The following is a 16,343-nucleotide window of genomic DNA, read 5'->3' as shown; positions in this document are numbered from 1 at the left end:
GAATAGGCAGAAAAGTTGTGCCTCATGTTTGACTTCTCCGTTAACTAGAGACCATCTTGAGATGTGATCGCACCATGTTGGGATGACGCCCGTCAACATGTTGACGTTCCAGCCCGTGCATACTCAGTAGTCATTCACACATTATTAAATGAGTACCCAGTGCTCTTGGGTCGGACCGTGCCCATCTTCAGAGTCGGCCTTCATTTTGATCTCAACTACGCATCTGTAACGTTTCGTGACTGTACCTTGAATGGCTGTGACGCTATCGTGGTGATCAAATCTGTCCTTCAGACAGGCAGCCCTGCCACTGTACTCAAAACCGCCTTCGAGGTCGTTCCCGCTACAGTAGGTGTCTCCAGACCACATTTTTGCATAATGACACACTCAAACACACACACACACACACACAGAAGCACAAGGTGAAACCATTACCAGCCAAGCTGTTGCACCTGGTAAGGATCCATCTTTACTTTTTTTTCTTTTTTTGTGCTGGTGTGCTGGATCTCCATACCTGCCGTGTCAGTGCAGACTACTTCATTTCCTCCCGCAGACGACGGCTTTGAGGTTTTTAAAAATGAAAAATCTTTGATGTCGACTGCTATGAACAAAGCAAAACGTATATCTTGTGTTCAACTGCGTTGTTTCTACTGTCATAGACCCGCCACTAGGGTGGAGAATGGTGTGGATTGTAACTTTAAACAAGAAAGGCAACCCCCTTTAAATTCAAGATGAGAAGTATTTCTGTCGGCTGATTTATTTTGCCGCTAACCATCTTCGACTGCTTTCAAGTCAAGAGTACCTCTCTTACTTCAAGATCTGATCTATCCGACACATCTTCACCTGGCAGCCTGGCAGCTGCTCCTGTTTCGAGTCAGTTGATAGAGATGTATCTAAGCTGTCATTTCTGCGCAGCTTGGGGATTTGTCAGCTATGGTAGACAGTTAGGCTCACTTTCACTCACTCTGAGCTGAGCTTCACTTGTCTGGCAGCATACGTATAATGTTTGCTTTTAACATTTCCTATAGTTTTTGAATAAGATTTAGTTCCCTGCAGGCCACAGTTTGGCAGAGCACAATACATTTCCCCCTGCTTTAAACACAGAAGAAAGGAAAGCCCTGCTGGGCCATTGATTTTTATCACTCTGACTGAAGGTTGGGGGATGAAGGGAGAGCAGAGAAAGAGTTGAAAGGGGAGGAAACTAAAGGGTTTCTGCAAAGATCCGTTGGTCGGGAGTGGTCAGTTTTCTTGCAGTAAATGACATGGTTTGGTAACAGAGACCCTGCTGCTAGCCCTCTGTGTTTGTTGACATAGACACCTACAGAAATGTTTCTGCTACATTCATTAAGCTCTGGCTGCCTACCCCGCCTGACTTGTCAGTGCCACTGTAATCCCTCGTGCATAGTGTTGCTTTATTTCTGAGCAAACTTGTGTCAAACCGTTTATTCACAGCAGGATCCACATCTTTTTCTATTCACATGGGGATGCGCATGTGCTTCACAGAAAATGCTTTTTAATGTTTGGTCATCTGTGAAGCTGGAGAAAATATTGACAGGTTTGCTAACTTTAACAAACACTGTCTGGACGAAATAAATGTTGTAACACTCCTAAAAGAATACCTGCTGTATATTACTACATTAGTTTAACATCCATAGCTCCGGTCATGGGGCCTATCAGATACAAAAACACTGCACTCACAGAGTAATTACTGAGATTGGGGAACACAGCAGAATAAGTAAAAATTGGTCAAAAGGGGCAAAAAACGCACATAGTCAGCCAATCTGACAGGTTGTAAACAGACCAACTGGTTAGTCAAACTTATTTGGAAGAGAAATCAAGCCACACAGTAAAATTATTACCAAAAATGTCCATATAAACATTGTTATTATTATTAACATTACAGGTGCGCCTACTTTTTGTTTTACCTCCAAAGTAAAGTGGTAGCTAACCTGGCTAAACAGTTGGCTTGTTTACGATCTAACCGATCGTCTGACCGCCCCTGGTTATTTCACCCCTCGGACGTACGTGAAGCGATGACATTGAGATCCGAGCAGTTACTGTGGTTAGTACAATGGTATTATAACAGATAGAATCGATGGCTGGACCAGTGAAAAGTTGTAATACACTGTAGTTTTCCTTTAACAAACAGGACAATGTAGAACAGATCAGAAAACATCAAGAACCAGCTTACATCTCATTGTTTGTTTGATTTGTGAACAGAAACACAACATCGTGGGTTTTTCTACGTTCCTATTTCTTTCGTTCCCCATGAATGATTTTAAAATCTCTACCTGCCATCCCATCGTCATCATGATGTTGTTTCTTCATTGTTAAAATTTAACACGTACTTACATAAAGCATTTTTTAACGTGTAGTGAATATTTTAATCAACTGGGAGTCAGACAAACCACTGCTAATGCACATGCGATCTATATGATCATCTATGGGGAATTAAATCAGACTGAAATCATCCCCAATAAGTCGAAACCTTGGGCCTTAGATTTTTGCAGCAGCACACTGTCAGATATTGGGCAGAAACCGTCTAATGCTGTCCATGTGTGTGCGATTGTATGGGTCGCAGCAGACAGCTGTGTCTGGTATTTTGACAGTCTGCTAAGCAGAATTGACAAAGACACCATCCATACCACACGACCTCAGCTAGTCTGGCTCCCAGAGAAAAGGCAAAAACAAATGTCGTTGAGTGCATAGATGAGACCCCTGAGTTCTAGTAAAAAAAAAACACACGAATGTGCACATAGACTCGGAACTACCGTGCACGGAAACACAAACAGACTCACATTTGGAGAGAGACAACCGGGTCATTTGCATAATCTTCACCTAATTTCTTGCTCTTGCCATGTTGTCCCTTGTCTCACTGTGATAAATTACTCCAAATTTCTAACCAAGCCCCTTCATATGGCACTAATTGCCCAATTAGGAAGCTGTTCTCCCTGAGGTTTCTGTTACTTCCTTTAGCCACTTGATATTTCAGGTTCACTGCATTGGGCAACACCAAGTGTCATTCCCTCATTAACCTTCGAAATTCAGCCCTACATTGCACTTTATTTTGAACAATCTTGCAAAAGCGAAAAGGTGGCACAATTTTCATGGTAATGAGATAACTCATTGTGCTCTAATGAAGGCTTATAGGGCACGGGTGACGTTACTTTGCTCAGTGAGTTCACTCATTTAAGTTCTTTACAAGATTTAAGAAACTTCTTAAAACAGAGAGCCAACTGTTTCAAGATTGTGTGCATGGGTTCTAGGCAGAGCACCCACTACCAGAGACTGCTCTCATGTTGGAGAGTTTAACCACTCGGTATTTCTTCTCTTTAGCGATGTACTCTGCAACCTTTTGTAGGAACTGTGAAAGCCTGCAAGTCTATTTTCATGAATAATAAACTTGAAAAAAGCAAAAAAAGCGGCACAGTCTTCATGGTGATGAGCTTACACATCATCCTCAGAAGGATTCAGGTCACAGCCAAACATTTAAGCATGGATGATACTGTTATGCTTTATGAGTATACAGAAATAGTTCTTGACAATAAAGAAACTTTTTGACGGGAGAGCCACCTTTTGATTCTTCAGTATCATGTGCATGAGTTTGTAGGTGGAGCAACCAGCACCAGAGACTGCTTAGATTTTTGGTTTTTTTAGCAGTTTGTCAAGCATATCGACCCCTCTCTTTGCCAGGTTACACAGTGATGTGGTAACTTCAAGGAAAAGTCTGCAAGTCTGGTTTCATAATAATAACTTGACTATACAGGGCAACATATAGATGTTAAAGCATTGTCATCGCCAGCTCACAGTGGCCAACATATCAAACCCAGAAAATGTGCATCAGCAAAGTGTGCAGCCTAAAAAATTGTGTGAAAATACACCCTTCTCTTACACACTCAAAAAGTTGTACTGATATTTTGAAACACCATTTGACTAGTGTAGTGATGAAACATTTTTATTGAATGTTTCTCCAAAAAGTTTGCGGTCCAAACTGTTTCAACTTCTCGTCAATATCCTTTGTGCGGCAGGAAAATAAAGCATAATGACTTTTTTTTTGTGGTTATGTTTAGGTTACTTAAAGCACATGATTAAAAGTAAGAAGAAACTGTTGACATACTGAAAAACTTAACACTGGGATGCAAACCTGTAGTCTCTTTTGAGACCTCTCTTGCTTTGTGCAAGACTGTCACACTACATTTTGCACTAATTGGTGAAAGACAACGTTTCAGTGTCCACAAACACACTGCCGGTTTCATGAGTTGGGAATAAAATCGGAGATCTCGGATGGCCTCGTTAGTCACTAGATGCAAAAATAATTCAGGTTTTATGGGGAAAAGATTGCTATGTTCTGTAGATTCTTAGAAAATTATAGCTTTCAGTGAAATACAGTTTGGGATGATTTTTGTGAAATAAAACCAATAGCGCAATACTGCTGTGAGCATCTGTTTTGTTTCTGAACATGACAGTTTCCAGCTTCTCGGTTTCATTCACCATATTGTCATCTGCGATGCTTTATCTCTCCAGCAGTGTTCTTTTGTCGTCATAAATTAGATCCAGTGTAGAGCTTAACTCACCCAATGTTGTCCCTCCTGCAGGTAATTGTGTATTATCTCTTGCTCTCCCTTTTGCTCTTCCTATTTACCTGCTCTGCAGGATACTGAACATCTTTTCACTGTTGGTTGCACCCAATCCCTCAATACCAGGAGAACTCTACTTTTGTCTCAAACCTAGTCCCCCCTGCATCCTCTTTCACGCAGGAAATTTTTTGTTTTAGTACAATTACGTCCTCTGTCTCCTCCTCACACTGGAATATATCACTGTTTTCATTTGAAGAATTGTTTTTACTTGGAATTAAAGTTTACCTGCCTTTCAATGTGTGTCACTGAGCTTCTTGTCCCAAATTCCCATATAAATAATAGAGAAATCTACGAGGAAGTCTGTTCTTGCCAGCTTTTTTTTACTAGTTGATATCCCCCCTAGTCTAATCACAACTTTCTTTACCTTTATTTATTTTTGTCACATTGAAACCCTAGAGAAACAGGCTCAGTGCCTACTTTGCGTCTTAAGATATTTAGAGATGCTGCCAGGCTCTGAATCTGTTTTGCATCATAAACCTTTTTTTTTTTTTTTTTAATGTCTGACCTATTTTATTCTCTATTTCAGGATATTCTATGTTTCTCATGACTCCCAGGATCTGAAGATCTTCAGCTACATCGCCAGAGATGGACAGAGTAATGTCTTCCGCTGTAATGTCTTCAAGTCCAAGAAGAAGGTAAGACGGACAGCGGGCCCCTTTTAAGCTTTCACCTTTCGACCAGTGAATTACCCCTGAAATGTTACACAAATGCAGAGCCTGATGGCTATAGCTCTACTTTTGGCCCGACTCTGACTCTGTATTTACTGGACCCAGTTGGATTTTAGGCACAAATACCAAGCTCCGGAAACTCTTAAATGATATTTGATTGTTATAAATTAGCCCTAGGAACACACTGATGGTAAGGTTTAAAGATTTGATTCATTTCATTGTTTCTAGTAGGGTGCTTTGTTTGAAACATCTTTTCAGTGAGGTTCAGATGCCCTTGAACAAGGTACTTAACACTGCTCGGTGGCTGTGCTGCAAAAAGGAAAAAAGGAAAATGTCATGTATTTTAAAAAATATTCAGGCACTGAATTTTGTTTTGTTTTTTTAGCACATTTAAAAGAAACAAAACTCTTGCAGACTATAAAAATGACTGAAGAGGCAGTTTTTCTTATGCAAGTGTGTCCATGCATAATATGTTATTGAAAAGGAGATTTATGTACAACGCTCCTGCATTCAAAAAATGTATCAAAATTGAGTGACAGATTAATGCTGGAAGTTTAAGAAGAAAAGCACTTGACTATTGTGTTGTTTTTATTTTAATTTCTTTTTGTATTAGTAACAGAATTTGTAACGTTTAAATACTTGCCCACAGTTATTCCCCTTACTTTCTGGTTTGATAGATGTGTTGTTGATGCGATGTTAACTGTAGTAGCAGGAGAGTTGTGAGTATCGTTGTCTGCAGCTGGTGTGCTGGCTCTGGGAAACCGTCGCAATCCTCACGGTTTCTTTACCCACAACCTACCTAACGTTAGTTTCATTACTTGCTGTCTCCTTGTTTACACTGCGTATATCATGGTATTTGTCCGTTTATTTGGATTTTTGCATAATTTGAAATGCTACGACAGGTAACGTTACCTTCACTGTTATCTTAGCTACAAACCTACAGTCCTCTCTTCTGTCAAAGTAGTTCTTTAAAAACAATGTAAACAACTAACTCTCGCTACTTTTTACTCCATCATGTTTTGGATGCTGTGTTTGTGTACATGTCATTTGTTTGATGATGTTATATATTATCATTTTTGTTTTGCTTCAGCTAAGAGAAAGAGCATCCACTTCGCTCTTGATCACGCCATATTTCTCTTCTGGTCAACTAGCCCAGTTGTTAGTGTTGCTGCTTTTGGCAATGTGTGTCCATGAATATTAGGGGATGGAGCTTCTGAAGGAGCATTGAAGGGAGGTGCGTATTTGTTTTGTTGTTGAGCTGAAGTATCAACAATCTTTTTCAAGAATTGCTTACTCCTCCCGTAAATCATGTCACCGTCTGAGTCGCACTCCGTCAACCTCCAGTAAAGAGACACACAGCCATCGAGCACTGTGGGCTTGTCACCGTTAAGGTCTGGGGAACAAGTTGGAAGCCCACTTGGGGTGGAGTTGTTGCTGCAGAGCTGAGCTGAGCAGAGACAAAGTCTAAACAGTTGTGTGACACAGTTTGAAAATACCAATTCACGGGACTTGATGCTTAAATTCAGGGGTCAGCTGGATTTAAGAGTAGACTGTTTGGAAGACAAAATGGAAAGCGACACATACCAAAAGTCTCTGTGGCAACTGTGGCCCTTAAGCCGTTAAGCTGGATATGTGTGTGTGTGTGTGTGTGTGTGTGTGTGTGTGTGTGTGTGTGTGTGTGTGTGTGTGTTTTGCAGCATAGTGGTGATGAGAGACTGTCGGAGGAACAGGTACTAGTTTTTCATCGTTTTTTAAAAATGCACTTAACAGTGGCAAAACCCGGCCTGAAAGCACCTGCTGTGGTTTCAAGCAATGATAACTGACAGTTTAGACAGTTTGTTTCAGACAGTATGTTTTTAAAAAATGTTTTTTCTTGGCGGGAAATGTTTTTCTTGTGGCTGTCTGGTGATTGACAGAAGGAGAGCACCCCGCGCTATGAAAAAACACCCGTACTGGTACAGTGAAATAGAGTTAACCAAGTTTTTTGGCTCAACTGTGGGGGATTTCTTTTGGTCACTTGGGGGAGTCACAACAAGCTGTAAACACATCAACATATTACCTCTTTACAGAGTTGATATGGCAAAACATGGAGGCTGTTGCCTATTTACTCATCCAGCACACATTGTGCAATTGTTATTATTCCACCATTTATTATTAGCATTTATTTGCAATCTTTTGTAACCTGGTGAAATAAATCCAACACCGACTCTTTTTTTCTCCCCCAACTCCTGAGAAAAACTATCTGGCTCTTTAGCGGCTAAATGCTCCGCTATGTTCACCTGCTAATTGCAAACTAAGTCTGTCTGTCATTTGGTGCTGGCCAGGGATTGTGCAGTGGGTTTATCAAAGCTTTTTTTTTTTTTTTTTGGGTGAAAACAGCTGCAGCTGGTTGATGAGTGGTGTGAACCAAATAGTAAAGTTGTAGAACTGCAGAACTGAGTAATATTTGGCAACACTCAACTTTAAGTCCCCCTATTTATCATGTATAATCAGTATATATACATGTAATAAAGGTTTATAACACACTATAATGTATTTCTAAGCATATTTATGAACATTTGTATGTGTTCATCAATGTGCAATACTTTCCGACAATTATAATTTCTCCTATGAAGAGATATTTTATATTATTACACCCATGTCATTCATTCTCTGTTTATACAGCACCGTCGACTTATGGGTGCCTACAGCTGTCTTATAACTCCAGACCTTTTATTTGCTTAATCCGTCACGAAATAACGAGGGAACAGGCCCCAGCTGGCCATAAAACTGATTGTCAGTCAATTGTCCTCTTACCTTTGAGCCTCTGAAAATGAGGGACTACGTATAAAAATGGCTGTAATTCCTTGACGGTTAATGTGATGTTTTTTTTAAACCACCTTGAATTAAAGCTTAGGGTCAACACTTCAGTCACACCTTGACGGCATCGTTTCAAATCCATCGTGGCGGCGTACAGAGGCAAAATTACAAAATTTTGAATCACCGTCCAAATACTTATGTACCTAACTGTACACCACATCACACATGCAATAAAAATGTCACCCAAGGCAGTGAGTGGTTTTGTATGAGTGTGTTTTGACGAGTGGAAGGTAGCGAGTGAAAGATTGAGTACAAGATTAGGCAGACTTTATATTCCTCTTAACTACCAGCAGTAAAAGAACGGCTTTGCTTTAAATCAAAGTGGCATAAAATAGAGACGTATCTGTTCTTGCACTTACAGTAGACAGGCTGTGTGTCTTGCTCTCCCATTCTGACCAGTGCTTTCTCGGTCTTCCCCTCCTTCTTCAAATCGACTGTTTAGAGGAAGCTGATGAATGACCTGGCCTCTATTATGTAGAATTAAAGTCAGAGACCAGGCAGTGTTCATCAGACTACTGAATGCCGCCTCGGCTGGGAGGTCACTGCGGGTGAGGGTGTGTGTATGACCCTCTGAAGTTACTGTATTTTACTGCGTTTTTCACTGATTGTGGGAGACGGAAATAACAGTCTGAGCGAATGGTCGGGGCACAGCTTCTCCACCTGGAGGTCAGGACGACAAATGAGGCGAATAGCCCAAGTAAAAGGGAATTTTTCAGGCGGATATATGAGAACTTAGCAGCTGATTGTTTTATAGCCACGCGGGCGGCGTGATTCTGTGGATAGCTATGTTGGTCTGTGATCGCCTGACTTTTCCTCTTGCACCACCACGACGTTGACTCTTTCTTAACAACTACTGGACGGACTGCCATAAAAATCTGGTACAAACGTCCGTGTTCCCTTCAGGATGTATTGTAATAACTCTGGTGATCCCTTAACTTTTCATCTAGCATCATCATCAGGTCAAAACTCAGTTTGTCAAATTATTTGGTTTATGACCAAAAGCTTGCAAAACCAATGACATTCCAGTCATCCTCAGCTGCACTAAACTAACATGGTGGTCATCTTAAACATTATACCCGCTAAACATCGGTCTGTCAACATTGTCATCGTGAGCATGTTAGCATGCAGCTCGAGGCGCTGCTGTCTCTAAGTACAGCCTCACAGAGCCACCGTGGTGTGGCCGTAGACACACACACATGGCAAGCATCTCCAAGGTTGGACCAGTTCAGAACTGTAACAAATATATACAGAGGCGGAATATTCTAAAACTGAACATTAAACTGTATTATAGAAAACGGTAGGAACCTTCAGTATAAGATGACAGTGAGATTTTAACACCAATCTTCACTAGAAGTTGTAATGGTGGATTTTAATGAAGCCTTTAAAACTTTAATTGCTGCTAATTTGCTGCTAATTACTTAACTCCAATTTCCTCTGCTAACATATACAGTGATACCAATCATAAATAGTTTACTTTTTGATTGGAGTCAAGTATTTCATAATTTTTATATAACCCATAAGAAAATAGAAGAATATAACACTGTACTATGCTCAGATTCAAATAATTTGAAAGCCCTCTAACTGCTGGGCTTGAGATAAGGTTCCTGGCCAGGAAGGGTCACAAAACTCTGACTTGGAGTGTGGATTTAAGACGGGTGATTAAAAAAAATCACACATTTTGATAATACATCTGTGTACACTGAACAAATGATCCCCCAACTTGTTCTGAGTTCCACCTTCTTCAGTACAATTATTGTAACTTGTCTGAGGGCTCAAAATTACCCCTGATTGTGAAATCATTAAGTGTCGGTGGTTGGTCCATCAAACATTTTGATTGAGCGTAAACTTTTGAAAACCTTAGACAGAACCGCGTCACCACAGTCTCCATTTAGTAGCTGCTCTGAAACCTTTGGTCACAACACACTGTCTTCCTCAGCAGAAGGTTTTCAAGCATTTTTCACCGCAGCCCAGATTTTGAACAGGACATGGAACCTGTAGGGTTAAATTCTGGTCACATTTCTTTTGACTCCACCATCAGGTCAGTGTTTCCGTTTATAGACAAGAAATATCAATATCCAGTGGGCCATAAAATTTACTGAGTATATTAGTGATCCTCAAAGGCTGAGGCCGTTCCACGATCTTTCATCCAGCGTCAGCCTCAGGTCAGATTCTCGGTTTTATGCTGAGCACAGTGAAGCAGCTCAGCTTCGGAAGAGAGACACACATGAAGATAATAAATAAAATGCATAAAACCTGGTTATGGGCTTTTAAACCTGATAATTGACTACAACACAAAACATCCCATCACTGCTGCTAAATGGAAACCTTGCCGCTGTCAACTGTGCTTTTTTTATGTTGTTGTTGTTGGAATTATACCGACAGGCCACGATTCCTTTTTTCAGTAAGGGAAGCTACGGAAATGCACTCAACACCCTCTGGATTAAAAACAATAAAACAACAAATAATGGACCTCAGTGGGTCAAAACCAGTTTCTGTTTATTTTATTCATCTAATGGTTATGATGGGTAAAGACTTATCTTTTGTCCACAGCTGCTAGATGAGCTGGAGAGAGAGAGCTGCAGTTATTGTGTCAAGTGTTAATTGAGTTCTTGCTCCGTGGATAGATGCCCTCCAACCATAAACTGTCATTCAGCGTCAGCTAATGGCCTCAAGATGAAAAGTTGAATCTTCTGCCTTTGAGAACGACTGCAAAGCCCAAATAATCCTGAAATGCATTATGAAGGATTTTTTTGAAAAACTGCTCACAGGTAATTACATTGGAAAGTACTGAGTGAGCCACAGCATAAATAAAATACAGTTTGGTATCGTGATATTGTAGTGTGAACTGATGAAGTGTGCTGGATTTATATCTTAACATGGGCAGTGTTTAAATATAGTCGCCGTGGGTAAAGCTCCAGAATCGGGCTTGTGAAAAAAGCCGAGGATCGTTGGTTTCTTTATTGACACTGAAGAGTGCTGATACAAAATTACATAAAGGTCTTCCTAGACATATTGATGATAATGACTGGTTAAGATCATTGGATTTAATAGCCTTTCAGCACTTTTTATCGATTAGATTTCAGTGAAGTGATCCCTCTGTCTTAAACTTTTTCTCACTGTCTCCTCTTTCACTTTCTTAGTTTCATTTTTTTTACCTCTTTCTTAAGACTGCAGTGCTTTTACAGCAGAGGCGGCGTTAAATCAGAGTTGAGCAAATCATCGCATCATCGTGTTTCATTGTGTCACATTACTTTTTTCCTGACACTACACACAAGTGGTGCGATCTATTGATCATGAAATGTCCGTACTCACATGTAAAAACAGCCAAAGTCCCTAGCTGCCCTGTTTTAATTGGTCAGTGTGTAGTTCAACAAGATCAAGTTTCTAGCAAGTGAAGCATCTTCCCGTCGTAATCATCAGCGTCTCTGTCTCTTGCTGTGTCACCATTTACAACTTCTTGTCCCTGTGAGTCTAGACCGTCTCATCTGAGGAGGAGGAGCAGGTTGAGTCTGGCATTTAGGTAAACTGCGGGACACACCTTTGTAGACTGCGTCCTGAACTGTGCCTGCTCTCTGCTCAGTCCACTCATCTGTGAAGCTACACCTGAACCCTGTCTATGATAACAACAAACTATGATCACCATCATTTTCTATACGCCTTTTTTTCCGGTGCGGGCTACAGTTTGGACCGGCCGCCAGTCTATCACAGGGTTAACACATATAAACCAACACATTCACTCTCAAATTCACACCCACGAGTAATTTCAAGTTCCCGGCTTTCCTAACCTGCCTGTCTTGTAACTGTTGGAGGGAAGTGAAGCATCCAAATTCACACATGAAAGGCCAGTCACGGCTAGGGCAGTCAATTTGACTCAGCATCTACTGAATGACTGTCTAGAATTTTAAATATTTTAAGTGTTTTTTTTAAAGGCACAACTTGATTTCTTTTCCATCGGTTTTCCTTAATAGTACCTGCCAAAATGTGCACCTCAGCCGACCCTTCATCACTACCCTCCTTCCAACAGGGGTTGGATGAGCGTAAAATGCGGTCTGGTTGTTAGGAAAGAAAATTAATTAAATGATAAGGACATTGAAATATCATTTAAACAACACTAGGGAAGGAGAAAGAGACAGAAAAATAGGGACAGAAACAGAGAGAAATTGAGAAAGAGAAATAGCTTTTATTTGGTAATTATTCAACAGATCCTGTATCATTCTGTGGCTTAGCAGTGACGCGTATGGAGCTAAAGTGCAGACTGTAGTGCTAAAGTGACAACCATATATTAACCTGTGACAGCTGGTACAAATGTATATGGGTCTAGCGTGTGTTCGCTTGATACCCAGTCCTAGTGTGATGTTGTAGTGTGTGACAGTGTGTGTGTGTTTGTGCGATGTACTCTCGTGTGCTGTTGCTTTGTGCACAGACTGGAAATCAAGCTAATGGTCCAGAAGAGTCACTTAGGCATCATGAATTCATTTCCTCTCACTCCACTTACTTCATGCTCTCACACACAAACATCATCCTCCACACACACAGATCTGTCCATTGATTAGTACTTAGTTTGGTCTGATGATATTCGCTCGTAATCCTCTCAGATACTCACACTCAGCCCAGTACTGTTCCTCCCCGATTTCCCACTAATATATTTGAGGCAATCAGCGTGTTTGATGAACATCGGGCCCGGCTGTCCCCCTGATGGTTACAGTTGTTAGCTGGAGTTGCACTTCTGTGTCGCTGGTGCAAGTAGAACTTCGCTGTTGTTTTCAGTTGGATCGAGTTAGACAGTTGATAAGAGGGAGCGGAATAAATCAGAGGTGGCCGTTGCAGTAATCTCTCTTCTTCACAGAGCGATGGATGCGTAAGTTGTGGAGGGAGGGGGGGGAATATGTAAAGGCACAAAACATGAGAGAAGACGAATGAATGAGCCCATCAATAGAGGAGTAGGAGAAAAGACTTTAATCAGAAATAACTCCCCTGCCATCCTCTCATTGTCTACCCTGCTTTATCCTAGATTGCATTATATTCCCTTTTGTCCTTTCTCTCTTTGATTGTGCCCAGACTTCCAAGAGGACAGCGAAAGCACCACTGAACCTCTGTGGTTAATCTGGGATAAATAATGCATCACACTTTTGAATGGGCCCTATCCTATAACCGCAGAGAGAGAATACTCTGCTGCAGGGATCAAGCTCATTGGCAGCTTGGTATATAGAGAGGAGAGAGCTAGAAAGAGAGAGCTAGAGAGAAGGTGCGTTTATTTAGCTGACTTGACAGAGGACAAGTAATGGGGAGAAAGATAGAGACTGAGAAAGAGAGCCGGACAGAGAGAGTGACAGATGTCCAGGATATACGGGCTGTGCATTTGAGTTACAAATCTCTTAGAAGTCTCACCATCTGCCATAATTGGAAATCCATTGCAGAATTGGCTCAGGGTTAAAAAAAAAAACTGTCTAGATACAGGACAACAGGCCTGAGAAGAAGTGAGATAAGAGGAAAAGATTAATGTGTTGGAAGTGACAATCCATTCAACAAAGGCATAAATAACACAGAATACTCTGAACTTGCACATTTTATAAAGGCTTAACGATCTATAACTGTTTAAAAAAGGACCCTTTTTTTCTGATCAGCCACCTCTACGATTAAGACTTGGTTGAGTTTAGCCAACTAAAACTCCTTGGTTATTGTGAAAAGGAAGATTGTGGTCGTGGTTAAAGTTAGGAACTATAGAGTCCAGCGTTGACTGTCAGTAAAAGATGGGGCATGAATCACAGTCTCCTGTGTCAAGCCAAGTCGAGTCAAGTCAAATTTTACTTGTATAGCCCAATGACACTAATCAAAAATTTGCCTCAAATGGGTTAGTCCCACGCTTTGTTGACCCAGGATACAGAGAAGCCTTTGAGTGCCTTTTATTACAATTAGGCTTAACTGCTCTAATACATTGCTCTTCAGTTTCCCCAAAAACATCCATGAGACGGTTGCAGCTGACAGAATGCTCCTGGCAGTGTTTAACTGGAGCAAAGAACAGAGCTCACATCTCTGCTCTTCTTAAGTTCCTGCACTGGCCTCAAGGCATTTTTAGGATGCATTATTAACATCCCGTTAATATAAGTATATTCTCACACTCGCACTTGACTGTATAGTTAATATGCTCCAAAGACATGTCCTTGACCTCTACAGTGCTCTCAGATGCAAAGGCTCTCCGCTGCTTACCGTACCGAAGATTAAAGACGACAGTGAAGCTGCCTGCTACCGTTGTGGACCCAAAGTGCCTGCTAAAAATTCCCCCTTTTTATACATAGAAGCTGTTATTACTACTACTCACCAACCCTGCACACTTCAGTTCAGTTCGGTTTTAAAATATTAAAATATTGCCTCTCTTTTAAAACATTCCTGCTTCCTCTGTGGAGTGTATTAACTCAGTATTTTTCAGGGATATACTTTCAGTGTAAAGTTGACTTGTTGTAGACCTCTGAATTACAGGGGTTTTTTTTCAGCAATTCAAATAGGTCTGGTTTAGTGCTCAGTGGCAGGTGTTTTCCAATTTGGAAAAACAGTCAAGTCCAATCAGAGCTTTTTAGGTGGGATTGAGATTGAGGATGCCATCGTCTTGTGCCACAACCAGACAGAAGGCCACAAAAATGGAGATGTGTGGATGAAATGGATGCACTTAAACAGGCTGTGGCAGGTCAGTGCATTTCTTTGCTTTGAGGTGAGTGGAAAGTTACATTTTGGGCTTTTGACTGTGATTAAGTCAAAACACAAGAAAGAGACCGTGCACAGCGTTGTGTTCGATTGTGTGTTTTCCAGTCAGTCAGTGTTTGATTTAGGGGAGACTGAGCCTTTGGTTTGTTCACTGGTTACAACAACACCGGCATCTGCTCTCATCCCGTGTATGACTCCCTCTGGTAACGTCTTCAAAGGAGAACACGTGCGTTTACTGTCAGGCTGAGGACCAGCATTGAGTGAAAAGACATGGAAAGAGGGTCCACGGAGGAAGAGGAGGAGGAGGAGGAGACAGGGGAGGGATTGATGGATGGAGGACATGGTGAAGAAGATGACAGCACAGTGTAGGAAAACTGAACAGTGGGTCTGAGGAGGGAGAGAGCATCTGAGTAAAGATAGAAGGTTGCTACAAATAAGGTACCTGCCAAAGCACAAACAGTAGATTCCCACTTTTGAAGAATCTCATCATATAAAAAGCGCAAATGCAGGTTAAATCACAAAAAGATTTCACCTGTTGCTACCCGTAATGGTCTTAAGCACACACGGCAATAGACACAGTATTTTTTATATGGACTTTGCTAGTTTGATGTCTTCTCTTGACATTTTTTTCTGTCAGCTGAAGCCTTGTTGCTTTTAACAGCAGCCTGCTCCGAAGCAATTTTCTCTTCAACTGACAGTTTTATCTTATATTTTCTTGATGCCGTTAGAGCCATCCGTCTTATCTGTTTCATGATATTAATACTTCTAGCCAAAAAATTAGAAAAGAGAAGAAGACAGGTGTCAGAAGGAAAAATGAGAAAAGAGCTAAAGGGGGTTTAGGCTGAAATCTGCGTCTTTTTAATTTACCATCATGGTATCTCTCTATAAAGGTAAAGGTGCCTGTCATCGTCACACTCCAAATGCTCTTTGTGTTCACGTTCCCTGGTTGGTTGATGATATGTTCCTAACATATCAAGACGTAAATCAGCTGAATCAGAAGTTCTCAGAGCCCAGAGTGACATCTTCAAATTGCTTTTGTCCGACAACAGTCCAACAGGTTTTTCCAATTACAATAGAGGGTGAAGATGCGCACAAGCACCCAGGATGCAGATTCACAGTAGGGTCCATACAAGATAATAAAAACTACTACAATTCATCCTTCAATTTTATTACAAAATTCAAAGAACAGCTCCTATGACGTCTCTCTCTCTCTCCGGTGTTTCCTGAGCCTGGATTAGTACCGAGTGCAGCTCTTCCTAGCGCTGGTTAAAGCCTCTACGATGTTGTTCTCCCACTCATCCAAGCGACACGTGAAATTGTACGTCGGGTGTCTCAGAAGTGCCTCATATGTAGCAACGCCAGAAAACCCAAACAGTTGACTGGCACTATGCCACCAGGGAACCTGAAGCAGCAGCCCCACTGTGTCATTGTAAGCCTCAATGAGCCTCAGCATACCACCTTTTCCTCTGGCTGCAGCAAAGAT

The 16,343-nt window shown here is 41.2% G+C and overlaps 1 protein-coding gene across 2 annotated transcripts in view; it reads left to right on the top strand.

The window, feature by feature from the left end:
- Positions 1–16,343, top strand: part of LOC120790887 (carboxyl-terminal PDZ ligand of neuronal nitric oxide synthase protein-like) — a 167,278-nt gene that overhangs the window by 83,328 nt on the left and 67,607 nt on the right. For both annotated transcript variants that reach the window (XM_040128856.1, XM_040128855.1), the window contains exon 5: positions 5,161–5,269. In XM_040128856.1, the coding sequence (XP_039984790.1) occupies positions 5,161–5,269 (109 nt within the window). The remainder of the gene's footprint in view (positions 1–5,160; positions 5,270–16,343) is intronic.

Source organism: Xiphias gladius, chromosome 6 (assembly GCF_016859285.1).
Source record: "Xiphias gladius isolate SHS-SW01 ecotype Sanya breed wild chromosome 6, ASM1685928v1, whole genome shotgun sequence".
NCBI lineage: Eukaryota > Metazoa > Chordata > Actinopteri > Istiophoriformes > Xiphiidae > Xiphias > Xiphias gladius.
The sequence above is the reverse complement of the archived record's forward strand: the minus strand, read 5'-3'. Positions and strand labels throughout refer to the sequence as shown.